This window comes from Centroberyx gerrardi, chromosome 16, assembly GCF_048128805.1.
Source record: "Centroberyx gerrardi isolate f3 chromosome 16, fCenGer3.hap1.cur.20231027, whole genome shotgun sequence".
Lineage (NCBI taxonomy): Eukaryota > Metazoa > Chordata > Actinopteri > Beryciformes > Berycidae > Centroberyx > Centroberyx gerrardi.
Window position 1 is genome coordinate 10,394,019 of NC_136012.1, and position 26,798 is coordinate 10,420,816.

Here is a 26,798-nt window from a genome sequence, read left to right on the forward strand (position 1 = left end):
GGAACTTCCCCCCTAACGTTCCAGGTAAGCCTACGATTTTACCAATGACAAAATGAAGAAAATTTGTGGAAATTGTCTGAATTATTTAACTCACCTCTACAGGAGAGTCTGGTTCATCCAGGATGCTCTTCTCACTCTGTATCCGCTGCATCGTCCCTGTAGAACTGGGGTCCATTATCAGCACGTTCTGACTACCGACTCTGCCGAACTTACAGTCACTCTTTCTGGAGTCAGTTGTCCTGCACACTTCGTAATTGTACACGTGTGGGAGAGTCCCTGTCCCCAAAGTGTCTGAGTAACGTGGTGGATAATATGGAATCACCGGGAGACTGGAGTGATAGAGGATGCGAGACTGTCTCCATCTGTATATTTTCACTGATATAATAACCACTAAACACGTGATGAAGAGAAAGGAAACTACAGCCAAAGCCAAGACTAAGTAAAATGTCAGGTTGTCATTGTACTCCTTGTCGTGTGTAAAGTCAGTGAACTCCGACAGCACTTCAGGGAAGCTGTCCGCCACCGCCACGTTAACATTGACTGTAGTTGAACGAGAGGGCTGCCCGTTGTCCTCCACTACAACAGTCAGCCTTTGTTTCACAGCATCTTTATCAGTGACTTGGCGGATAGTTCTTATTTCCCCATTCTGTAAGCCCACTTCAAACAGCGCCCTGTCTGTGGCTTTCTGCAGTTTATAGGAGAGCCAGGCATTCTGTCCAGAGTCCACATCAACAGCCACCACTTTAGTGACCAGATAGCCCACATCTGCTGAACGAGGCACCATTTCAGCCACCAGAGAGCCACCAGTCTGGACTGGGTACAGAACCTGAGGGGCGTTGTCGTTCTGGTCCTGGATCAGTATTTTCACAGTCACATTGGTACTGAGTAGAGGGGAGCCTCCATCCTGCGCTCTGACAATTAATATTAATTGTTTGATCTGCTCATAATCAAATGCGCGCACTGCATATATCACTCCGCTTTCTGCGTTAACAGAGACATATTCAGTCACCGGAGATCCACCGACGTCAGAATCCTCCACAATATAAGAAATACGGGCGTTCTGGTTTTCATCGGGATCTTTAGCCCTAACAGTGAGAATAGAAACACCTGGAGAGTTATTTTCTGCGATCAACGCATTGTAAACGCTCTCTGGAAACACTGGGGCATTATCATTGACATCAGAGATCTTTAGATGAAAGGTTCTCTTACTTGAGAGAGGAGGCGATCCTGCGTCTGTGGCAACTACAGTGATGTTATAGTCAGAAATAGTTTCACGATCTAATACAGCATCAGTTACCAATGTATAGTAATTTCTTAAATTAGATTTAATCTTGAAAGGTGCATTGTGGTCAATTGTACAAGTCACTTGTCCGTTATCACCCGAATCCAGGTCTTTAACATTGATTATGCCAATGGTTGTGCCAGGAGGGGAGTCCTCTGACACAGGACTAGTGAATGACATCACATTTATGACAGGTGTATTATCATTCACGTCAATTACCTCAACTATCACTTTACTCGAGTCTGTTAAAGCTCCTTGGTCTGTTGCTTCAATGCGTATTTCATATTTCTTTTCTTTTTCATAGTCAACCTGCCCTAAAAGGAACATCATACCTGTTGTCTTATTAATTTCGAATGTACTACCTATGCTGCCCTGCATTTTGGAAATAGCATAAAAAACTAAACCATTTGATCCGCTATCTGCGTCACTGGCATTCACCGTGGTGATATAGGTGCCTTTTGCTGCATTTTCCGTCACAGTAGCCTTGTAGGCTGACTGGTTGAAAACAGGCGCATTATCATTAACATCTAAGACAGTGATATCTATATTTACTGTACCGGATCTCTGTGGAGTTCCACCGTCAACTGCAATCAGCTTTAGGGACAGATGGGGATGCTCCTCTCTGTCCAACGGTTTCTGGAGCACCATCTCTGCATATTTCCTACCGTCAATATTTGAATGTCTTTTCAAAATAAAATTTTCATTTGGAGATAAATTATAGTCCTGTAGACCATTGACTCCTACATCAGGGTCATTGGCAGTTGGTAATACAAAACGAGTCCCCGGTGCGGCTATTTCTCCTATTGTCAATTTCATATCGTGCTGCTGAAAGGAAGGCGAATTATCATTTACGTCTAATACTTCGACTGTAATGTGGTGTAATTCCATAGGATTTTCTAAAATCACCTCAAAGCTGAAGCTACATGGTGTGACGTCTCCACACAGCTGCTCTCGGTCTATTTTCTCATTCACGACCAGAATCCCTTTGTCTGTCTTCAGCTCGGTGTACTGAATGTTTTCTCCGGTCACGATACGGGCCCGGCCAGAACGGAGCCTCTTATGATCCAAACCAAGGTCTTGTGCTACGTTCCCGATAAGGGAACCTTTCTTCATCTCCTCTGGGATCGAATACCGAATCTGACCACTGGTAATATGACAGATACAAAGAAGTATCCATATGAGATACGCCAGCTTGTAACACAAACGCCATCTTAGACTAAAGTAGAGATCATATTTTTCAAACACCATTTTATGAAACTAACGACTTGAAACGCGATATTACAGAATTAATCCTCAGAAAAATCAATGAGTCAATCACAGCATTCAAATGTAGATTGTAGTGCACAACCATTGATATCCAACCTCCTTTCTCACCCAGTGTAAAATTCAAAGCCAGTGTATCTCCGTCGACGTTTAATGCCAAGAGCTGTTTTCCTGTGAGCACAGTGATAAGGGAGGGGACTCCACTGAATAAAATCACTGGCCAGTATTTATTTTTCTTGATCAACAGCGTCCCTTAGAGTGCAATGAATGAATGACAAGAATTGACGACAGCTAAAAGAATGTTAAAGTATTCACAATTTAGTTTTCTTTGGAGCTGAATCATTACAATTACCCCTTCAGATGCGAGCAAATGCAATGCTTGCCCTCGGACCCCAATGAAACATAGTTGAATGAAATAATGATAGATTCCATGAAGAAAAGTTGGCCTACATTATATTCATGCTTTGATGCTTTGTGAAACAGTACATCCTAAAACGCAAGAAAGACATGTCCACCAGTTTTGGGTCTGAAATAAAATCTGAGCCGCTCTGGAGACAAATACTTTGCTTACAATGCAGTCAGTTCTAATGCAAAAAGGAACAACTGAGTTAAACTAAGAAATATTCAACATAAGCTTTAAAAAAAAAAAAGTCATATGGTAAGAAAAATATACTTTCACGTTAAAGATCCCACGAAATTCAATTCCATCGCAGCTACTCAATCAGCTACAAATTGTTACACAATGGCTTACAATACATAAGCAAGCTGCAGGCCTTCAGCTATCTATTAAGCCATCTATGAAGAGCTTCCCACATAAAGGCCTCCAGCGAAGTGATGCAAACTAAATCAGATGCTGTCCATGGTGCTGAAAATGACAATACAGCGCACGGCTGTTCCTTGTTAAGTTAATGCAACTGAATTAAAATGAAAAAGGAAGACACGGGCGGATGAAGGGAAATTGTCCGAATTATTTAACTCACCTCCAGAGGAGAGTCTAGTTCACCAAGGATGCTTTTCTCACTCTGTATCCGCTGCATCGTCCCTGTAGAACTGGGGTCCATTATCAGCACGTTCTGACTACCGGCTCTGCCGAACTTACAGTCACTCTTTCTGGAGTCAGTCGTCCTGCACACCTCGTAATTGTACACGTGTGGGAGAGTCCCTGTCCCCAAAGTGTCTGAGTAACGTGGTGGATAATATGGAATCACCGGCAGACTGGAGTGATAGAGGATGCGAGACTGTCTCCATCTGTATATTTTCACTGATATAATAACCACCAAACACGTGATAAAGAGAAAGGAAACTACAGCCAAAGCCAAGACTAAATAAAAAGTCAGGTTGTCATTGTACTCCTTGTCGTGTGTAAAGTCAGTGAACTCCGACAGCACTTCAGGGAAGCTGTCCGCCACCGCGACGTTAACATTGACTGTAGCTGAACGAGAGGGCTGCCCGTTGTCCTCCACTACAACAGTCAGCCTTTGTTTCACAGCATCTTTATCAGTGACTTGGCGGATAGTTCTTATTTCCCCATTCTGTAAGCCCACTTCAAACAGCGCCCTGTCTGTGGCTTTCTGCAGTTTATAGGAGAGCCAGGCATTCTGTCCAGAGTCCACATCAACAGCCACCACTTTAGTGACCAGATAGCCCACATCTGCTGAACGAGGCACCATTTCAGCCACCAGAGAGCCACCAGTCTGGACTGGGTACAGAACCTGAGGGGCGTTGTCGTTCTGGTCCTGGATCAGTATTTTCACAGTCACATTGCTACTGAGTGGAGGAGAGCCTCCATCCTGCGCTTTGATAATTAGTTGAAGTTGTTTAATTTGTTCATAATCAAATGATCGAGTCGCATGTAAAACCCCAGTTTCAGAGTTTATAGATACAAAGGTAGAGACTGGACTACCACTGACTTTTGTTTCCTCCAGGAGGTACGAGATTCTCGCGTTTTGATTCCAGTCAGAGTCCTGCGCGCTGACAGTAAATATAGACATTCCAGGGGAATTATTTTCTGTGATGTAAGCAGAATAGGTGTTTTTATCGAACAATGGAGCATTGTCATTTACGTCAGAGATTCTAAGGTGTAATGTCTTGTTACTGGAGAGAGGAGGAGACCCAGAATCGGTGGCTTTTATCGTTATGTTGTATTCTGGAGTAGTCTCTCTATCAAAGTATTGATCTGAGACCAGGTTGTAATAGTTCGTTAAAGATGACTGGATTTTAAACGGAAGTTTATCATCTATGGAACAGATTAAATGCCCATTTTTTTCTGAATCTGCATCTTTCACATTTATAATAGCAATCGTGGTGCCAGGAGGGACATCCTCAGACACAGGGCTGGAGAATGACATGATATTTATAACTGGAGCATTATCATTGGCATCAATAACTTCGATAATTACTTTACTTGTATCAGTTAACCCTCCCTGATCCTTAGCCTCTACTCTGACCTCATATTTCTTGTCTTTTTCGAAATCTATCCGCCCTGAAACCGATATAATGCCTGTGTTCTCATCAATGATGAAAGTATTTGCTATGCTTCCCTTGACTTGAGAAAACCCATATGTTATTATACCATTATAGCCACTATCTGCGTCACTTGCATTCAAAGTGGAAATATATGTTCCTTTAGATGCGTTTTCAATTACAGTAGCCTTGTAGACTGACTGGTTAAAAACGGGAGCGTTATCATTGGCATCTAAAACAGTGATATCTATATTTACTGTACCAGACCTCTGCGGAGTTCCACCATCCACTGCTATCAGCTTTAAAGACAGTTGCGGTTGCTCCTCTCTATCTAATGGTTTCTGAAGCACCATTTCAGCATATTTACTCCCGTCTGGATTTACATGTTGTTTTAATATGAAATTCTCATTGGAATTTAAAACGTAATTCTGTAGTGCATTAATCCCAACATCAGAATCCTCCGCATTTCTAAGTGGAAATTTAGCTCCAACCGTAGCTGATTCACTGATTTCAAATTGAATACCTTGTGTGGGAAATAAGGGCGAATGATCATTAACATCTAAAATTTCCACAGTTATACGATGTAATTCCATAGGGTTTTCTAGAATAATTTCGAAGCTGAAGCTACACGGTGTTACGTCTCCACAAAGCTGCTCTCGGTCTATTCTCTCATTCACGATTAGAATACCTTTGTCCGTCTTCAGCTCGGTGTACTGGATGCTTTCTCCAGTCACGATACGGGCCCGGCCAGAACGGAGCCTTTTCAGATCCAAACCCAGGTCTTGTGCTAGATTACCGATAAGAGAGCCTTTCTTCATCTCTTCTGGTATAGAATACCGAATCTGGCCACCTACCATGTTAACCACATGAAGCAGGAAAATAAGCAGTCCTGCTCGCCGTTGCAGTCCATAAAACAATCGCCATCGAATGCATTTTTGGGTGTGAGATCTTCGAGTTTCCATCAGGAACAAATAATCCAGCAAAATGATCTATGCTCAGATATACAAAATTGATATGACGGTTCAGTCTGGTTTTGGTATATTCTTATTCTGTTAACTTTCGAGTAGGTTTCCACGTCTATGTACCAATGTGTGATATTTCTTTCCCGTGCACTATCTCGCATAAACACACGGAGCCTCTCTACTGTTATGGTAAATCACAAGGTTAGGGGAGGGGGATAGACTGACGACACTACAAATAAAATGTTTTACTGACCAACAGCGTCCCTTAGAGTCTGAAAGGTGAACAACAAATATATAACAAAAGACGAAATACACTCTTAAAAAGGATATGTTATTTTCAACACTCTGTTTATAGTTTGTACCAACAGACATTGGTGATAAATTTCAAGACACCATATGTAAAGAATAGCAAATTGAACACGTTTTGGTATTAATATAGGTTTTGTTGAAAAGTAGCACAGACGTGTTTAAAATAGCACATCATTTTTTAGTGTGATTTAGTGTAATTTCAAATTCATCAACCTTTCACCATAAGCAGCTAGCATCGTAAGTATTAAACTCAGTCTCATTTCAAAATTTAAAGGAGGAATGCATCTGACGCAACAGATTAAAAACCATCTTTTAAATTTACATGGGTAACCCAGGGCATCTGCATTTGAAATATTTTCCTATTTCAAACAGTTTCAAGTCCTCCGACGGCAGTGGTGCAACTTCCACTAATATTCCAGTTAAGCCTACGATTTTACCATTTTAATGCAGTTTAACAGAAATGACAAAATGAAGAAAAACTGTGGAAACTGCCTGAATGATTTAACTCACCTCTATTGGAGAGTCTGGTTCGTCCAGGATGCTCTTTTCACTCTGTATCCGCTGCATCGTCCCTGTAGAACTGGGGTCCATTATCAGCACGTTCTGACTACCGGCTCTGCCGAACTTACAGTCACTCTTTCTGGAGTCAGTCGTTCTGCACACCTCGTAATTGTACACGTGTGGGAGAGTCCCTGTCCCCAAAGTGTCTGAGTAACGTGGTGGATAATATGGAATCACCGGGAGACTGGAGTGATAGAGGACGCGAGACTGTCTCCATCTGTATATTTTCACTGATATAATAACCACTAAACACGTGATAAAGAGAAAGGAAACTACAGCCAAAGCCAAGACTAAGTAAAAAGTCAGGTTGTCATTGTACTCCTTGTCGTGTGTAAAGTCAGTGAACTCCGACAGCACTTCAGGGAAGCTGTCCGCCACCGCCACGTTAACATTGACTGTAGCTGAACGAGAGGGCTGCCCGTTGTCCTCCACTACAACAGTCAGCCTTTGTTTCACAGCATCTTTATCAGTGACTTGGCGGATAGTTCTTATTTCCCCATTCTGTAAGCCCACTTCAAACAGCGCCCTGTCTGTGGCTTTCTGCAGTTTATAGGAGAGCCAGGCATTCTGTCCAGAGTCCACATCAACAGCCACAACTTTAGTGACCAGATATCCCACATCTGCTGAACGAGGCACCATTTCAGCCACCAGAGAGCCACCAGTCTGGACTGGGTATAGAACCTGAGGGGCGTTGTCGTTCTGGTCCTGGATCAGTATTTTCACTGTCACATTGGTACTGAGTGGAGGGGAGCCTCCATCCTGCGCTCTGACATTGAATATCAATTGTTTGATCTGTTCATAATCAAATGCACGCACTGCATATATCACTCCGCTTTCTGCATTAACAGAGACATATTCAGACACCGGAGATCCACCGATGTCAGAATCCTCCACAATATAAGAAATACGGGCGTTTTGGTTTTCATCGGGATCTTTAGCCCTAACAGTGAGTATAGAAACACCTGGAATGTTATTTTCTGCGATCAACGCATTGTAATTGCCCTGTGGAAATACTGGGGCATTATCGTTCACGTCACAGATCTTTAGGTGAAAGGTTCTCTTACTTGAGAGAGCAGGCGATCCTGCGTCTGTGGCAACTACAGTTATGTTATAGTCAGAAACAGTTTCACGATCTAATACAGCATCAGTTACCAATGTATAGTAATTTCTTAAATTCGATTTAATCTTGAAAGGTGCATTGTGGTCTATTGTACAAGTCACTTGTCCGTTATCACCCGAATCCAGGTCTTTAACATTGATTATGCCAATGGTTGTGCCAGGAGGGGAGTCCTCTGACACAGGACTAGTGAATGACATCACATTTATGACAGGTGTATTATCATTCACGTCAATTACCTCAACTATCACTTTACTCGAATCTGTTAAAGCTCCTTGGTCTGTTGCTTCAATGCGTATTTCATATTTATTTTCTTTTTCATAGTCAATCTGACCTAAAACAAATATCCCACCTGATGTTTCGTTAAGTTCAAACACCGTGCCTATGGCGCCCTGCATTTTGGAAAAAGAATAGTAGATTAAGCCATTAGATCCACTATCTGCATCACTGGCATTCACCGTGGTGACATAGGTGCCTTTAACTGCATTTTCCATCACAGAAGCTTTGTAAAATGACTGATTAAAAACAGGTGCATTGTCATTGGCATCTAAAACAGAGATATCGATATTTACTGTACCAGATCTCTGTGGAGTTCCACCGTCAACTGCAATCAGCTTTAGAGACAGATACGGATGCTCCTCTCTGTCTAACGGTTTCTGAAGCACCATCTCTGCATATTTCCTACCGTCAAAATTCGAATGCTTTTTCAAAATAAAATTTTCATTTGGAGATAAAGTGTAGTCCTGGAGACCATTAACTCCTACATCAGGGTCATTGGCAGTTGGTAATACAAAACGTGCTCCCGGTGCGGCTGATTCTCCTATTGTCAATTTCATATCGTGCTGCTGAAAGGAAGGCGAATTATCATTTACGTCCAATACTTCAACTGTAATGTGGTGTAATTCCATAGGACTTTCTAAAATCACCTCAAAGCTGAAGCTACATGGTGTGACGTCTCCACACAGCTGCTCTCGGTCTATTTTCTCATTCACGACTAGAATCCCTTTGTCTGTCTTCAGCTCGGTGTACTGGATGTTTTCTCCGGTCACGATACGAGCCCGGCCAGAACGGAGCCTTTTCAGATCCAAACCAAGGTCTTGGGCCACGTTACCGATAAGGGAACCTTTCTTCATCTCCTCCGGGATTGAGTACCGAATTTGACCACTGGCAGTATGACTGATAAAAAGAAGAAATAGCAATATGCGCCACGCCAGCTTGTAACATAAACGCCATCTTAGATTTCGGTAGTGATAATATATTCCAAACACCATTGTATGAAATTAACTGAAACGCAATATTACAGAATGTTTCCTCAGAAAAGCAGAGACAAGCACAGCATTCAAGTGTAGAGTGTAGTACACAAGCAGTGATATTTCCAACCTCCTTTTTCACGCAGTCTAAAACAAGCATAGAAGAAAGCGAGTTTATGTCCGTCTACCTCTGCGTCACTTGATGCTTAAACAATCTATCGTCTCCTCTGGGCACAGTAATAAGGGAGGGACCACCACTGACTAACGGGACTGGGCAGAAAATATTTTGCTTGATCAGCAGCGTCCCCTAGAGTCTGATCAATGAATGCAAAGCACAGACAACACGGAAAAAGAATATTACAGTGTACAGAATATAGTTTCCTTAGTAATTATTTCAATTTGCCCTTCAGACGTAATGCCATGCTTCACATCAGATCCTAAATACAATAAAACCTACTTAAATAAGCACATGATGGATTTCAAAAGGAACCTAGTTCTACATTATACAATATGGTTTGAAGAGTAGTGTAACAGTACACTCTTTAGTGCAAGGAGGAGCTGTCCACCAGTTGTGGTTCTGAAAAGAATGTGAGGAGCTCAGAAGACAAATATTTTGCTTATAATGCCGTCGATTCGATTGCAAAAAAAAAGGGAAAAAATGAGTTGAACCTATAGTGTTCCACGTTAGCTGTAAAAATAGTCATCATATGGTACACATGTACTTTATCACTGAAGATCCGTTGGATCTCTTCTCCAGGAGAGCTACTCAATTAGCTACAAATTGTGAAAAGAAAAAAGTTTGGAGAGTGGCTTATAAACAATAAGCAAGCTGCGGGCCTTCAGCTACTTCATCTATGAAGAGCTTTCCAGATAGTGTCAATGAGAAAGGCCTCTGATGAGAGTGATGCAGACTACATGGAGTACTATCCACGGTTCTGAAAACGCCAATACAGCGCACAATTGTTCTTTATAATTCAAACGAATTAAACTGAGAAAGAAAAGCTCTAACATATTAAGGTAAAATTGTCTTAATTCAATCGACATTTCCCCTCAGTAAGTAAAAAACAAAGGTAATTAAATTTATATTCCAGAACGGTCCAAAACACTCACCTCTAGAGGAGAGTCTGGTTCATCCAGGATGCTCTTCTCACTCTGTATCCGCTGCATCGTCCCTGTAGAACTGGGGTCCATTATCAGCACGTTCTGACTACCGGCTCTGCCGAACTTACAGTCACTCTTTCTGGAGTCAGTCGTCCTGCACACCTCGTAATTGTACACGTGTGGGAGAGTCCCTGTCCCCAAAGTGTCTGAGTAACGTGGTGGATAATAAGGAATCACCGGGAGACTGGAGTGATATAGGATGCGAGACTGTCTCCATCTGTGTATTTTCACTGATATAATAACCACTAAACACGCGATGAAGAGAAAGGAAACTACAGCCAAAGCCAAGACTAAGTAAAATGTCAGGTTGTCATTGTACTCCTTGTCGTGTGTAAAGTCAGTGAACTCCGACAGCACTTCAGGGAAGCTGTCCGCCACCGCCACGTTAACATTGACTGCAGCTGAACGAGAGGGCTGTCCGTTGTCCTCCACTACAACAGTCAGCCTTTGTTTCACAGCATCTTTATCAGTGACTTGGCGGATAGTTCTTATTTCCCCATTCTGTAAGCCCACTTCAAACAGCGCCCTGTCTGTGGCTTTCTGCAGTTTATAGGAGAGCCAGGCATTCTGTCCAGAGTCCACATCAACAGCCACCACTTTAGTGACCAGATAGCCCACATCTGCTGAACGAGGCACCATTTCAGCCACCAGAGAGCCACCAGTCTGGACTGGGTACAGAACCTGAGGGGCGTTGTCATTCTGGTCCTGGATCAGTATTTTCACAGTCACATTGGTACTGAGTGGAGGGGAGCCTCCATCCTGCGCTCTGACAATGAATATCAATTGTTTGATCTGCTCATAATCAAATGCACGCACTGCATATATCACTCCGCTTTCTGCATTAACAGAAATATATTCGGACACAGGGGATCCACCGATTTCCGAGTCTTCAAGAATATAAGAAACACGGGCGTTTTGGTTTTCGTCGGGATCTTTAGCCCTAACAGTGAGTATAGATACACCTGGAGAGTTATTCTCTGCGAGAAAGGCATTGTAAATGCCCTGTGGAAACACTGGAGCATTATCATTGACATCAGAAACCTTTACATGAAAAGTTCTCTTACTTGAAAGAGGAGGCGACCCTGCGTCTGAGGCAACTACAGTAATGTTACATTCTGACAGACTCTCACGATCTAATACAGCATCAGTTACCAATGCATAATAATTTCTCACATTGGATTTAATCTTAAATGGAATATTTTGGTCTATAGTGCAGCTTACTTGTCCGTTTTCGCCCGAATCCACGTCTTTAACATTAATTATGCCAATGGTTGTGCCTGGAGGGGAGTCCTCTGACACAGGACTAGTGAACGACATCACGTTAATGACAGGTGCATTATCATTTACATCAACCACTTCAATTTCAACTTTGCTGGAATCTGTCAATCCACCTTGATCTTTAGCTTCAATTCTGATTTCAATTTTTTTGTCTTTTTCAAAATCTATTTGTCCGAGCACAGATATCGTTCCAATAGCCCTGTCTATAGCGAACATATCAGCTATACTCACTTTAGTCTTTGAAAAGGAATACGTTACTTGTCCGTTGGAGCCGCTATCAACGTCGCTTGCATTTACTGTAGCAATATAAGTGCCTTTTGGTGCATTTTCCATGACTGTAGCCCTATATACCGATTGATTAAAGATAGGTGCATTATCATTGGCGTCTAGGACATTGATATCTATATTTACTGTACCAGATCTCTGCGGAGTTCCACCGTCCACGGCCAACAGTTTTAAAGAGAGACGGGGTTGCTCTTCCCTGTCTAATGGTTTTTGAAGAACCATTTCAGCATATTTACTGCCGTCTGGATTAGAATGTTGTTTCAAAACAAAATTGTCGTTCTGTGTTAGTATGTAGTTCTGTAGACCATTCTCCCCAACATCGGCATCATCCGCACTCTCTAAAACGAAACGGGAACCTAGCGCAGCTGATTCGCTTATCTCGAATTGCAAGTGACTGTTTTGGAAAGTGGGAACATTGTCGTTTATGTCCAGTATTTCTATGGTAATGTGGTGCAACTCCATTGGTTTTTCTAATAACATTTCAAAGGTAAAGCTACACGGTGAGACATCTCCACAAAGCTGCTCTCGGTCTATTCTCTCATTCACGAGTAGAATCCCTTTGTCTGTTTTCAGCTCGGTGTACTGAATGCTTTCTCCGGTCACGATACGGGCCCGGCCAGAACGGAGCCTTATCAGATCTAAACCAAGGTCTTGGGCTACGTTACCGATAAGGGAACCCTTCTTCATCTCCTCTGGGATTGAATACCGAATCTGGCCATCGACTTGATTAACGAAAAGAAGTTGAAAAACATACAGATACACTACCCGTCGCAGTCCCCAAAACAATCGCCATCTTACACATTTGTCCAGGGGATGTTTTTGAAATGCCATGAGAAAAAAGCAGATCTTCCAGAAACGCAAACTTCCTTCAGGTTTGGAGCGGATAAATCAATTCAAGCAAGAAAAGTAGTAATACATTCCAATGTGCTTTTGTTGTCAAATTAACTGTGTATCCTTTGAGCCCCACCTCGTATGAATCCCGAATCTCTCCTCTGGTAAAACGCAGTGATAGGGGAGGGAACATTACAGCCTCAAAATGCAGGATAGAATTTATTTCCCAGACAACAGCGTCACTTAGAGTCTGACATATGAAACTCAAATGAAGAAATATGAATCCATTTGAGTCAGAATTTTGGTGCCGTGGGCATTTTTGTATATTGTACAGACAAGTGAGCTGAAAACATCAATGTATACACTGTGCCGTAGCTCTTATTGCTTATTCTATTGTCATGCATACAACAGTTCTGCATAATCAAACGAAGAGAGAATATCAAACAATAAAGAAAACAGGAGGCATTGCCCCGTTCCATTGTAATGAAGCATCTAGTTCAAACCAAAACATTTGAATACCTGAAATCTCTCGGCGCAGTTCGCATAATGATAAATGGGCAAGTTGCTCAATGTTTTTCTGGATTCAATCTGTGAAATGAGGTGTGGGTAATTTGTTGTGTGGTTTGTTCATTAATTTATATATAGTTTGACAAACGAGGAAATTAGGATGGCATTCCTATCTTTAAGCTACACTGAAACATTTGTTTTCACTCCCCAGTGTGGCTCCAACGTGTGCTCACACCAGCAGCACAGTGACATATTGTCACTTCCATATCTACAGAGTTCTCTTAAAATCCCTCTATAAAATCTTAAAATTTAACAAAGTAATAAATGCATCAAATCTAGTGGAGTTTTTTTTGTTTCGTTTTGTTTTTGACTCACCTCTACAGGAGAGTCTAGTTCATCCAGGATGCTCTTTTCACTCTGTATCCGCTGCATCGTCCCTGTAGAACTGGGGTCCATTATCAACACGTTCTGACTACCGGCTCGGCCGAACTTACAGTCACTCTTTCTGGAGTCAGTCGTCCTGCACACCTCGTAATTGTACACGTGTGGGAGAGTCCCTGTCCCCAAAGTGTCCGAGTAACGTGGTGGATAATAAGGAATCACCGGGAGACTGGAGTGATAGAGGATGCGAGACTGTCTCCATCTGTATATTTTCACTGATATAATAACCACTAAACACGTGATGAAGAGAAAGGAAACTACAGCCAAAGCCAAGACTAAGTAAAAAGTCAGGTTGTCATTGTACTCCTTGTCGTGTGTAAAGTCAGTGAACTCCGACAGCACTTCAGGGAAGCTGTCCGCCACCGCCACGTTAACATTGACTGTAGCTGAACGAGAGGGCTGCCCGTTGTCCTCCACTACAACAGTCAGCCTTTGTTTCACAGCATCTTTATCAGTGACTTGACGGATAGTTCTTATTTCCCCATTCTGTAAGCCCACTTCAAACAGCGCCCTGTCTGTGGCTTTCTGCAGTTTATAGGAGAGCCAGGCATTCTGTCCAGAGTCCACATCAACAGCCACCACTTTAGTGACCAGATAGCCCACATCTGCTGAACGAGGCACCATTTCAGCTACCAGAGAGCCACCAGTCTGGACTGGGTACAGAACCTGAGGGGCGTTGTCGTTCTGGTCCTGGACATGTATGATAACTGTCGCGTTACTACTTAGGGGAGGCGAGCCTCCATCTTGCGCTTTAACCAGTACTTTGTACTCTTTGACTTGTTCATAGTCGAGTGAACGCATGGACTGAATCACTCCGTTCTCCGCATTAATGGAGAAGTACGCGGAGACCGGATTTCCGTTGACCTCACCATCGATAAGAAAATATGATATGCGTGAATTCTGACCCATATCTGGATCAGTGGCCTGGATCTGTAACAAAGCGACACCAGGAGAATTGTTCTCCATTACCTGAGTACGGTATACACTTTGATTGAAAGCTGGTGCGTTGTCATTAATATCAGTAACATCTAAAACAACAGTTTTCCTGCTTGAAAAGGCAGGCAGGCCCTCGTCTGTGGCAATGAGAGTGATGTTGTAAGTAGAAACCTTTTCTCGGTCAAGGGTTTGCTCCGTAACCAATGCGTAATAGTTTCTGAGAGATGATTTAATTTTGAATGGGAGATTGTCGTCTATATTTAAACGCACTTGTCCGTTTTTACCAGAATCCTTATCTTGGACGCTAATCAACGCCACAACTGTGCCAGGAACCGAATCCTCTGAGATTTTACCTGAATAAGAAGTCATACTAATTGTTGGACTGTTATCATTCACATCTATTATCTCGATATTCAGTTTACTGGCACCCGTGACACCCCATGGATCTTTAGCTTGAAGGTTTATTTCGTAATTCGGAGAAATCTCGTAATCGATATCACCGGTGAGTTTAACCTCTCCCGTATATGAATTAATTTGGAATGGGAAAGACGAATCCTCCTCAAGGTGTGTGAAGGAATAAGTTACGTTACCATTATAACCTTGATCTGCGTCGATGGCGCTCACTTTCGTAATGACTGTCCCGCGCAAAGCATTTTCCAAGACAGATGCTTTGTATAAGGACTCCGTGAAAACAGGTGCGTTGTCGTTTGCGTCCAGAACGGCAACATGTATCTTAACGGTCCCAGACCTTTGCGGTTCCCCACCATCGGCAGCCGTTAATATCAGGGTATGCTCGCTTTGTTTCTCACGATCCAAACCAGTTTGAAGCATCATTTCAGCGTATTTACTTCCATCCGCTCGAGTGTGTTGTTTGAGAACAAAATTATCGTTTGTTTTTAACGAGTAACTTTGCAGTGAGTTGATCCCTACGTCTGGATCAGCTGCGCTATCAAGCAAGAACACAGTTCCTGTTGGCGTCGATTCACTTATCTCCAAATTAATTTCCTTTTTGGGAAAAGCAGGGGCATGATCGTTTACATCTTGTATTTCGATGGTAATGGAAAACAATTCAAGTGGATTTTCGAGGACAATTTCTAGACTGAAGCTACACGGAGATTTCTTGGCGCACAATTTTTCTCTGTTTATTCTTTCATTGACAACGAGATGCCCTTTGTTCTGGTTCAGCGCGACATATTGGTTATTGTCGTCTATAACAAGCCGAGCCCGACCAGAAACCAACCTTTTAACATCCAAACCCAAGTCTTTTGCCACGTCTCCGACAAACAGCCCTTTTCTCATCTCCTCCGGTATAGAATAACGAATTTGTCCGCTCACCGCAGCAAGTATGCAGAAAAGAAAAATGGAGACTCTCCAACCCCATAATGCGCTCTTGCTCCTCAGTATACCCATTTCTTTTCAATGAAAATGAGAACAAAAAAAACACGAAAATCCCACGGGAAAGGGTTCGTATCTCGCTCAAAATATGTTTTTCTGTCTTCTGTCAAATCCATACAAAGTCACCATCTATGTGAGAGCTGCAGTAGATGTGCACATCGCCTATTTTCCTCAACGACAGGCGGTGACTGGGTGTCAGCCATACGCCAATGTTGTGCAACAGCACCACCACCAGTGATTAAGTTAAACAGCATCATCATCTGCTGTCACCTATGGATCAATCAATAGATATTCCACTGACTAGCCTAACCAAACTTTACAGGCCATGTTTAATCTTAACCGAGCACATATGCCAATGTAACGTAAAACCATAGTGATCTCTACGACATTCAGCCAGCAAAAAATTGTTCAAGCCTTAGGCTATATTGTCATTGTTGTACATAGGTTTGCCATGCCCTTGTTTTCTGATTGGTTCACAACAAGATGTCTCTACTTCCTTGTCAACAAGAAACCTATATGACTGAGAAGTGACAAGCTGTCCGTTTACTCCCCGATTAAGGCATATTGCCGAAACATGTTTGAGTTTTTAACGAATTCAATATGAATTAGCCATGCTATAAAGGCTTTTTAACCCTTTCAAATGAAGAGTTGCCTTGGTCCTTTCATTCTTTTTTAATATGAATTTATTTTTGCCTGTTTAAAATACTACTACTACATAGTAAATACATTTGGTCATCTTGCTGTATTCAGAGACGGCTGACAACAATCACATGAATGCCTTCCAACTCCTTATAAAATGTAACAGTCTCAAATGTAAGAGAGACAATTCATTAATGTTTTATGAGAAACAAAAACCGTTATATCTCTTTGTGCGTGCACATAGTTACTTTGCGTGTGTTTTTGTGTGTGCGTGGAGACAAACACACAGACACATTCTGACACCGGTCACAGTCATCCCTAGTTATAATAAAAAAAAAAAAAAGAGTTTTGTCCAATCCGACTGATAAATTAAAGGGGGGGTATCCTAGGATGTGGCAATTCTTAGTGTTTATGGTGATTTTGGTACTTGGAGGTGTGAAGTAATCACAGTAAAAAAACTGAATAATATTACTATGCCGTTTCCCCACAGTCACCCACTATAAAACACGCCCCCTTGTACAAGCCAGTCAGATTTTGTTCCAGTGTCTATGTAGACACTGGACTGTCTGAAATCGACCAATCAGCGCTAAGAGGAGGGCAGGACTTCCAGAATAGCCAGCCAATCAGAGCACTAGCTCATTAGCATTAGAAGCTGCTTATGTAAACGACCTATTTTTTTGTAGGTGGGAAACAAACACTGGGAAGTGAATAGCTAAAGCTATAACTAAACGATTTTTACTGAAAAAAGACTTAACATGTATTTTATAGACACCAGGTAATTATATAAAATTGCTGAAAAAGCAAATGATACCCCTCCTTTAAGTGACCTACATTTGAGCAGGGGAAACATTATCCAATACGAAATGACTGCAGCACTCGCCCATGACGCTATCAGCGGAAATTAATATCAATTCTCTGTACTAATCTCACAGCAACACGTTTGATCTCTGTGTACTTAAAACATTCTGTCTGCACAGTTAAGAACGCCCCTTTTAATGGTCACGGGTGTGCCTTGTAGCGTACACACATGTGCGCACGCCTACTCACATTTAATATTAATGTGCGAGTATTAATATTAACGCAGCATTAACATGTATGTTGCCGCAAACCATAACATTCTCAACATCATGACTGCATTATTGAGGTGGTGGCTGCACATCAGCAGGCAGTGTACTAGGGTACACAGCACACAAATAAGAGCAGTGGAGCTGCCTGTGATACAGGACTGTTGGCTAAATCCTCACTTTCTTGTTTTAATATGACTTTTAAAGCAACATTTTGGGAAGATATTTGGCTTATAAACATACACTCATGGAGCACTTTATTAGGAACACCTTACTAATTCTGGGTAGGTATCAGCTTTCAGCTCAGTGTCAACCGGCTACCAAAGTGACATCCACCTCAAGGTTCGACGTGATGTGCATTCTGAGGTGCTTTTCTGCTCACCACAGTTGTAAAGAGTGGTTATGTGAGTTACTGTAGCCTTTCTGTCAGCTCCAACCAGTCTGGCCATTCTCCTCTGACCGCTCTCATCAACAAGGCGTTTCCGCAGAACTGCCGCTCACTGGATGTTTTTCGTTTTTCACACCATTCTGTGTAAACTCTAGAGACTGTTTTGCGTGAAAATCCCAGGAGATCAGCAGTTTCAGAAATACTCAAAGCAGCCCGTCTGGCACCAACAACCATGCCACGGTCAAAGTCACTGAGATCACATTTTTTCCCCATTCTGATGTTTGATTTGAACATTAACTGAAGCTGCTGACCTGTATCAGCATGATCTTATGCATTGCACTGCTGCCACATGATTGGCTGAATGGATAATTGCATGAATAAGCAGGTGTACAGGTGTTCCTAATAAAGTGCTCGGTGAGTGTACATGTGTGTTGTCTTGCGAAGCTATACATTTCAGGTATGGAAAAAATTAGGTAAAGAAGAGAGATAGAAAAGGGGTAGAAAGACATCTTAGACCTATTGTGTTTGATAATGATGGTGGGACTTTAGTGTGTGGTGTTGATGAGACTGTAGTGTTTATATGGCAGAGTAATAACAGTGGGTATACGGTCAGTTTAAAAAAAAAAAAAAACAAGAATAGGAAAATAAAAATGTTCTTACCTGTTGGACATAAAAAGGTAGGGCCATTCATGGAGTGCACCGGAAAAAGAAAGGAGAAAGAGAGTCAGTTAGTATGATATCCCAATGATGAAATATGCACAATGTACAGATAAAAGCCTCACCAAGGACAAATGCAAAATACTAATTTATCTGAAAATGAAAAATATATATGCCACAGCACATCCAGTGCATTAGGCTACTGGATTACTTAATGCTTTCTTGGCTCTTGTCACATTCTGTAACATCACCAGTGGAATGGTGAAAGAAAAAAAAAGTGTTGTTGTTTTTTTTTGCTCTTGTGACATCACAGACACACACTGGAATGTTGTGTATGTATTCACTGCCCCTATATGATATCAACATGGACACAATGCTGTAGGAGAATTTCCAGCTCTTATCCTGTGATGCCACAATTGTTACAATGTCATAGAAGAATTATCAGCTCCTGTGAAATCTCAGTATAAACTGCAGTGGCAGTTTATCACATTACAACCAAAGTAGAATGCTGTGTAAGTATTGTCCACATGGGTGGGAACATGGCATCACAATTAATGAAGCAACAATAAAATATCAATTTCTACTGCTTACATAAATTACCCATAAAGCAGTGAAAGGCTGTTTCTGTAAAATTCACAAACATCACAACAAGTAAAGATGGTGTTGAAGCTAAAAAAGAAAACAACTTATGGAATTACATCATGTGTCAGGAGTTATGACATGTAGCCCATATTTCTATAAAAACAAAAAATATATATTTACAAGTAAACTGCTGCGTGACTAGCAACCTTTTTTAAAATTGACAGGTTGGGGTGCTGGCCCCAGGGTGAAGTCATAGACATGTGTGAGATGGTCTGCACCTCCCAACAAAATGGTCCACCATTTATGCAATTTCAATGTTAATTTATTTTGCAGAGCAATGCATTTCGACTATGTCTTCCTCAGATGCTCTGAGCCAATAAAAGTATATAATTAACAAATCAATATTGAAAACACACTGACACTTGTGTTTATTATGTTGCAGTTGATGCTATTAGAAACAGTGGCATTTTTTTAATTATAATTTTTTCAACCACACTGCTTAATACACAGCATTCGCATGACCCAGATAATAAATAAATTCAAATGCTGCTTGTGATTCATGTTTTCTTTTTCTCCTTCCATGGCTGAAATGTGGACCATAAATGAGCCTGCAGCTATAACATGAGCACACATGGATTCACATGGGAATCATCCTGATGAAAAAAAAACTCTTCTCTTCACTGCCATGACTCAGTCAATCAGTGGCAGGCACGCAAACCCCACACACAACCACCATTTCAGTTGTTGTATGACTATAACCACTGATCTGAGTGCAGCCCAGGTCTACTGTGCTTTTGAACAACACTTATATAAAAAAAAAGAAATACTTTGCTTTCTGTTGTATGTGATTTTGAGAATACTCTGCTTTTGTACATTGTTGTATGTTGTTAGCCTGAAACTTTTTTGTGTGCCTTGATGCTGCTTTCTTTGCAAGGTCTCCTTTAAAAAAAGATTCTTGATCTCAATAGCACGACCTAGTAAAGGTTAAATGAAAACACACACACACACACACACACACACAAACTCTCGATTTTCAGGCCTTGTTGCTGTCCCCGCTATGGTGATTGTTCTGGACTTGTTTTACGCCAAAATAGAAAAAGTCAGGGGGGGAGTGGCCATACTTGTTAAAGTGTTTAGTGACACGATTGGTGGGGTCTTAATGCCGGATGTCTATTACTGGAGTATATTACTGGAGTCTAAGGATTACAATACAATATTTTTCATATGCTACAATACAATTAATGCATGATTCATGTCACTTGACCAAACTGGATATTTCAAATAAACTACATCAATAAAAAACTCCTTCCACTGCACAAACTTCAAAGCCAAAGCAGCAAAATCATGGGGTCTAGAGGAGGTTCATTTGAGATTTATATACCAACATGTGTAAGTACTCAAATCACCTTTTAGAAAATGTCAAAAAGTAAATTGTATCCCATCTTTGTGTGAAACATAATTATCAAGAGAAATCAGTAAACGAGAACTAAAGGATATCACAGTCAAACCTGTGAACAAAATAACTGTCGACAATTAAAAAAATTCTTCTTGCAAGTAATCAGTCTAGGAATTTCTTAGAAATTCACTAGGAGAATGGCCCAAACTCATGGCCCTTAAGAGCTCTGTACAAGTGTCCATTGGGTCTCTTTCTCTTTCTCTCATTCTCTTTAAATTCCTTTTTCATCCAGTACATATTCTGTGTGTATTCTGTACACATTGTCATATTGTTCAATTTAAGACCCCTTGTGCAAAGCTTTGATTTTGACATCACTGTCATACGACAAATTATGTCTATTTTGGGACAAAAAAATAATATAAAATTTTTGCTGCTCTATATTTCAAGTGAACCACGGACTACAAATACAAGTGTAAAGGCCTTCCTACACGCAGACTACTTGAATCTTACACCTGAAAACAGAAGCAAAAATAAATAGTTCACTGAAGACACATGGACTATAGCAAAGTATAGACAGCTGGGCCTATATTTCCTCAGCTGTGTCACTATCACAGATGCACTGATCAACAGATGGAGCACTGGTCAGAAAGGTCTATGTCACACATTTTAAGTGCAGTAAGTAACAGTAAATACATATGTAAAGTATTTAATCTGTTATATCCCACTCCCCAACCGGCAATCCATCACTTATTTCTGAGCTGTTCAGGGAAAGAGTATATTGTGGTGGTTTTTATGGTGTTCATAAATATGTGTCCTGTTTAGGAAACGGGTATAGGGATGAGGTAGGGGATCTCATTAATAGCTAAGGAGATAGCATCACACTAGCATGAAAAAGCAAACATTGTGAACATCAATTGAACATAGAGAAAGAGAGACACAGTGAAAGAGAGAGGGAGAGAGAGAGGGAGAAAGAGAGAGAGAGAGAGGGAGGGAGGGAGGGAGAGAGGGAGGGAGAGAGGGAGAGAGGGAGAGAGAGAGAGAGAGAGGGAGGGAGGGAGGGAGGGAGGGAGAGACAGAGAGCACAAGAAAGAGACAAAGGGAGACAGAGCACAGGAAAAAGAGATAGGGAGAAAGAAAATGTTGTGACTTATTTGTTAACATAAATATCTATGTGCCCAGAGAAAGCTTGCCTCAGCAGCAAACCTTTTCAGTCTTTGATAAACAACAATCACACCACGCAGAAACAGAAGTAGATAACACAATCAATTTAATCATGTTACTATGACAGTGTTTTCCAAAATGTTTGTATATGTTAAGGAATTGAAACCCAGGTAGCCTCTATATGCATGCACGTCTAAAAGGTTAAGTCTGCCATAACAGTACCACATCAGAGGGACCTGAGGGGAAGGGGTGGGGGGCATGTATGTAAAACTAGACAAGGTAGATTACATAATATATTCATGCAAAAATACTTATGTAGAAATATTTTGACATTTTTTATTATCATCTATCATCACAAGATTTGTTTTCTCTAGTAACCACATAAAACAATCACAAAGAATAATTGAATGCAATAATGATAAGGTAAATTTTGGAACAGTCCTGTGGAGATACAGAGACATTGCACCAAAACAAACAGAAGGTCTTAATTGAATTCACGGGGATTATTTATCAATATTTTATGGCTTGTCATAGCTGACTCTCAGTTGACCATGTAACAAGGATGCTGTGTACCTGCCCTCACCTTAGATACCCTGTCTGCACTTGTGCGCCTTAGGGTGTTTTTTTGATAGGCTGCACTTCTTTTCTTCAGTGTGTCAGTGTCTATGTTTGAGCCGAAACGGAAGTCACCTCTCCACGAGCCAGTGGTCAAAAATGAATCATATCTCTCATCTTTGAGGAGTGTCCCACAACGACTTACATCTGCGTAGCTAGGGGGGCAGTAGGTCATGGGGAAAACGGGGAGACTGGAGGTGGCCGAACGGTACACATGACCACGTCGGCAGATGCTGAAATAAATAACTCCACTGATTAAAATGAGGAAAAGAAAGGAAACGGTTGTCAGAGCAATTATCAAATACAGCGTTAAATTGTCACTGCCCTGTGATTCATTCGTAAACTCAAAGAGTTCGTTTAAAACAGGCAGTCCGTCACCAATTACTATACTGACTGTGGCAGTGGCGGAGAGAGATTCGGGCCCGTTATCCTTTACTAAAATCACGAGGGTTTGTTTTGGTTCGTCGTCCTCGAGGAATGGTCGCAGGGTTCTAATTTCACCTGTGTGCAGACCTACTGTAAACAGGTTAGGCTGCGGTGCTTTGATTATTCTGTAGGAAAGCCAAGCGTTATGCCCAGAATCAGCGTCCACGGCGACCACCTTAGTAACTAGGTAACCCTTAGGCGCTTCAATTGGCAACATATCTTCAGCAATAAACCCGGCGGTTTGAACAGGATATAGGACTACAGGTGGGTTATCATTATGGTCCCCAATAAAAATGTTTACTGTGCAAGTAGTGGAAAGTGGAGGATCGCCTTCATCTCGAGCTGTCACTTGCATTTGGAAATGAACTGATTGTTCGTGATCAAAGAGTCGCGATGTGAAAAGCTCCCCCGTTTCTGAGTTGATGGTAAGGAACGACGACATTTCTGGGTCCGTGTCCTTCGACACAAGGTATAATATTTTAGCATTGGATCCGTCATCAATGTCCTCTGCTTTCACTTTCATTACAAACGTGCCAACGGGTTGGTTTTCCCAAACATTCGCATTGTACTCGATTTGCGTAAAAGTTGGGGGGTTGTCATTGATATCACTGACCATGATTGTTATTAACTTTACACTGGAGAGTGAGGGAGAGCCCGAATCAGTGGCAGTCACCGTGATGCTATACTCTGGGTGCACTTCTCTGTCTAGCATACCGTCAGTCACTAACATGTAATAGTTCTTGACCTCTGATACCAATATAAATGGAACATTGTCTGATATTGCACACATGACCCGCCCACTATTTCCGGTGTCCAGGTCATAAACGTTAATCAGAGCCACCATAGTTCCTGGTTTGGAATCTTCAGCCACGGTGGCAGATGCCGACTTCACTTCTATCACGGGTTCGTTGTCATTCTCGTCAATAACGTCAATTATAAGTTTACAGTGCGAGGCCTGACCGCCACCATCTTTAGCCTGGACATCCAGCTCGTGCGCACTAGCTACTTCATAGTCAATGAGACCTGCCACCCTGACCTCTCCGCTCAGCGGGTCAATTTCAAAAACTCCTCTCGTTTTGTCTGATATGTGACTGAACGAGTATGTTATTCCCCCATAAACACCTTCATCTAAATCAGTGGCATTCAGCCTTGCGAGAACGGCCCCCCTGGCTGAGTTCTCTGGCACAGAGGCCTTATAAACTCTTTGGCTAAAAATTGGGACATTATCATTAGCGTCTAAAACACGGATATGGATGGACGCAGTTCCTGATCTGACTGGAGAGCCATCGTCAATCCCGCTGATTGTCAGTACATATTCAGCTTGTGTCTCCCGGTCCAGAGCCTTTTTTAGAACCAGTTCCGGATATGCGTTTCCATTTATTTGGGTACTCATTTCCAGTGCGAAATGTTCATTTGGAGTCAGTTTATATTCACGAACTGAGTTGGTGTCCAGATCGGGGTCATGCGCGCTCTCCAACGGGAAGCGCCTCCCCAGAACTGTCGACTCAACTAAATCTAGCTTTATTTCTTCGGTAGCAAACACTGGGCTGTTGTCATTTATATCTTGAATATCCAAAACAAGGCTGTATACTTGAAGTGGATCTTCAAGTAGAAGCTGGTACTGTAGGACGCAGACAGTCGCTTGCGCGCACAGCTCCTCTCTGTCTATCCGCTGGCTGATCAAAAGATTGCCCGACCCGGTGTCCAGTTCACACAGCTGCCGAGTGCCCTCTGCAACAACCCGAGCTCGACGAGCATCAAGCTCCGTCACTTTCAACCCCAGATCCCGTGCAACATGCCCGATAACCGAGCTGCGCTGCATCTCCTCTGGAAGAACGTAACGAAGCTCTCCAAACGATGCATCAAAAAGGAGGCTAAACAAAGAAAAATGCAGCCACCATTTGAAGTTTATTCGCTGTCCCATTACACATCCTTTATATAGAAACAGGTGTACTGTCGGCATCATAATAGCTAAATTATACACATATGCCTATATATTCAAATATCCAACTGGAAATGCTGCTGTAATCCGCCGGTTCCCTGCTTTTCTAGCCGAGTGAAGCATGCCCTATTAGGGAGCCTGTCAGCTTGGATCTCTCTCTCTCTCTCTCTCTCTCTCTCTCTCCCTCTCTCTCACACACACACACTCACACACACACACACCTACACACACACACACACACACACACACACACACACACACCTTGGCTCTAACGCACTACTTCAGTAACACTGACACAGTTAGGGTGAGACATGCCATGGATTGTGCAAGCACGAGTCAGACTTTTTAAAAGAGCGCCACCAAGAGACTAAGAGGATAATTACAATAGTGTTTTCGTTCTCTCTCTCTCTCTCTCTCTCTCTCTCTCTACTCCAATAACACTGACACAGGGCTGAGCCATATGATTGTTGCTATGCATGCACGAGTCAGAGTTTGTAAAAGAGCATCACCAAAAGACTAAGAAGATAATTACAATAGTGGACAGTATGCTATAATATCAAATTGGTCTACAATTGACACAGTTTAGCAGGTATCACTTTACGCTACAGCTCTCTAGTTAATGATTAATTGTGTAGTTAATCATTTAATAACCACTAATTTATATATTATTTAGCTACTCACTACCTCTTAGTCACCATTAAGTAATATGTTGATAAGTGATTAAGCACTTATTAATGAATCAAGAATGACATCATTACAGTTTAATTTATCATTATGTCAGTTTATTTTTTCATTAGCTGTCAGGTAGCCACTGGTAACTGTTGTAATTGCTAATGAACTGTGTAGTATATATGTTCATATAAAGAAGTAACATGGGAACATACCAGCAGTTATATGTTGGTTCGGCTAATTACACTTTAAGAGGGTGAAATTTGATTGTGAAAAAAGTCGCTTTTTTCCCATGATAATGTCAGTACCACAAATAATGGTCAGTCTATAAAAAGAAGTTTCTTTTACAAAACACTAATGACATAGTACAGACCTTAGTTTAGTTACCTTAAAAGAATTGAAAACAGAATTGAGACCATTTTTTTCAAAGGACAATGATAGAACCAGAATATAACTGTCTAAAAAAGTATCACAAATGTTTACAAAATGTATACTAAGCCTTCTGTTTTGTTTAATAAAAATGTAATTAATTCTTGTTTTGATTATTGAACTCATTTAGAATATTTGATGATTGATAATGTATGGTGATTTTCCACTTTAATTGGTGTGTGTGTGTGTGTGTGTGTGTGTGTGTGTGTGTGTGTATGTGTGTGCGGGATATCCACACATCATGCTATCCCTTTATCATGATAAAGGGATAGCATGATAAAGAAGATAATGGGGGACGTTTGAAGATGAGCAGGTGGGCGTAATTAGTGTAAGTAACATAACTACTGATATAAAATAATGGAAAATGTACAGTACTAAATTACTTTAATTTACAGGTCTAATCTGTGGAGAGTAGATAGAAAATAGTTGGAAAATAAACAGTAATATGTTTCAATGAAGCTGTGTGTATGAGAATGACAGGTCATCTATTTTCCCTGTAATTAGTACATAATGCCACAGTTCTTTCCAGGAAACTTCCTAAGAAATGAAAAGTTATTACTCCTCTCAAGGAAATTACTAGGAAATTGCGGACCTATAAAATAAAGCGTTACCAACTTCTATCATAAAGACTTACAATCTGATAAAGCACAGCAAAACTTTACACATAAGACCTTGAGGGAAAACCCGGATAAACTACTGTCTGACTTCAGAAGAAAGATGAAGGATGGCTAAATTCACATTTAAAAATGTGACCTTCTTTTCTACACCCAGGACCTATCTGCTTGGCAT

The 26,798-nt window shown here is 41.5% G+C and overlaps 5 protein-coding genes across 5 annotated transcripts; all 5 read right to left on the bottom strand.

The window, feature by feature from the left end:
* Nucleotides 1-85: 85 nt before the first annotated feature.
* On the bottom strand, nucleotides 86-2,492 carry LOC144542453 (protocadherin gamma-A8-like). Its single transcript, XM_078289277.1, has 3 exons — nucleotides 2,488-2,492; nucleotides 2,158-2,426; nucleotides 86-870 (listed from the first exon to the last, which is right to left on the bottom strand). Exons 1-3 carry the CDS (start codon nucleotides 2,490-2,492, stop codon nucleotides 86-88), a joined length of 1,059 nt encoding a protein of 352 aa, XP_078145403.1.
* Nucleotides 2,493-3,516: 1,024 nt separating this feature from the next.
* LOC139916026 (protocadherin beta-4-like) lies at nucleotides 3,517-5,865 on the bottom strand. Its single transcript, XM_071904814.2, has 2 exons — nucleotides 5,589-5,865; nucleotides 3,517-4,301 (listed from the first exon to the last, which is right to left on the bottom strand). Exons 1-2 carry the CDS (start codon nucleotides 5,863-5,865, stop codon nucleotides 3,517-3,519), a joined length of 1,062 nt encoding a protein of 353 aa, XP_071760915.2.
* Nucleotides 5,866-6,780: 915 nt separating this feature from the next.
* Nucleotides 6,781-9,228, bottom strand: LOC139916027 (protocadherin gamma-A8-like). Its single transcript, XM_071904815.2, has 2 exons — nucleotides 8,853-9,228; nucleotides 6,781-7,565 (listed from the first exon to the last, which is right to left on the bottom strand). The coding sequence occupies exons 1-2, from the start codon at nucleotides 9,226-9,228 to the stop codon at nucleotides 6,781-6,783; spliced, it is 1,161 nt and encodes a 386-aa protein (XP_071760916.2).
* Nucleotides 9,229-10,130: 902 nt separating this feature from the next.
* On the bottom strand, nucleotides 10,131-16,056 carry LOC139916029 (protocadherin gamma-A8-like). Its single transcript, XM_078289278.1, has 6 exons — nucleotides 15,685-16,056; nucleotides 13,645-14,400; nucleotides 12,899-12,923; nucleotides 12,381-12,653; nucleotides 10,318-11,093; nucleotides 10,131-10,142 (listed from the first exon to the last, which is right to left on the bottom strand). The coding sequence occupies exons 1-6, from the start codon at nucleotides 16,054-16,056 to the stop codon at nucleotides 10,131-10,133; spliced, it is 2,214 nt and encodes a 737-aa protein (XP_078145404.1).
* Nucleotides 16,057-21,273: 5,217 nt separating this feature from the next.
* LOC139916030 (protocadherin gamma-A4-like) lies at nucleotides 21,274-24,791 on the bottom strand. Its single transcript, XM_078289279.1, has 3 exons — nucleotides 24,592-24,791; nucleotides 22,689-24,177; nucleotides 21,274-21,279 (listed from the first exon to the last, which is right to left on the bottom strand). Exons 1-3 carry the CDS (start codon nucleotides 24,789-24,791, stop codon nucleotides 21,274-21,276), a joined length of 1,695 nt encoding a protein of 564 aa, XP_078145405.1.
* Nucleotides 24,792-26,798: the final 2,007 nt, after the last annotated feature.

Bases quoted from the DNA above. Each gene is read 5' to 3' on its own strand.
- LOC144542453 (XM_078289277.1), bottom strand. The intron at 871-2,157 runs ACATTACAGTCG...GTACCAATGTGA, and splicing joins AAATCCTATGGAATTACACC to CTGTGAAAATACTGATCCAG.
- LOC139916026 (XM_071904814.2), bottom strand. From the start codon at position 5,865: ATGGTAGGTGGCCAGATTCGGTATTCTATACCAGAAGAGATGAAGAAA. The intron at 4,302-5,588 runs GTATAACTGTGG...GTAGCAATGTGA, and splicing joins AAACCCTATGGAATTACATC to CTGTGAAAATACTGATCCAG.
- LOC139916030 (XM_078289279.1), bottom strand. From the start codon at position 24,791: ATGCAGCGCAGCTCGGTTATCGGGCATGTTGCACGGGATCTGGGGTTG. The intron at 24,178-24,591 runs GTACCAGCTTCT...CCCAATTTTTAG, and splicing joins GCGACTGTCTGCGTCCTACA to CCAAAGAGTTTATAAGGCCT.
- LOC139916027 (XM_071904815.2), bottom strand. From the start codon at position 9,228: ATGGTGTTTGGAATATATTATCACTACCGAAATCTAAGATGGCGTTTA. The intron at 7,566-8,852 runs ACATTACAGTTG...GTACCAATGTGA, and splicing joins AAGTCCTATGGAATTACACC to CAGTGAAAATACTGATCCAG.
- LOC139916029 (XM_078289278.1), bottom strand. From the start codon at position 16,056: ATGGGTATACTGAGGAGCAAGAGCGCATTATGGGGTTGGAGAGTCTCC. The intron at 12,924-13,644 runs GTGAGTCAAAAA...GCGTTTTACCAG, and splicing joins AACTAGACTCTCCTGTAGAG to AGGAGAGATTCGGGATTCAT. The intron at 11,094-12,380 runs ACATTACCATAG...GTACCAATGTGA, and splicing joins AAAACCAATGGAGTTGCACC to CTGTGAAAATACTGATCCAG.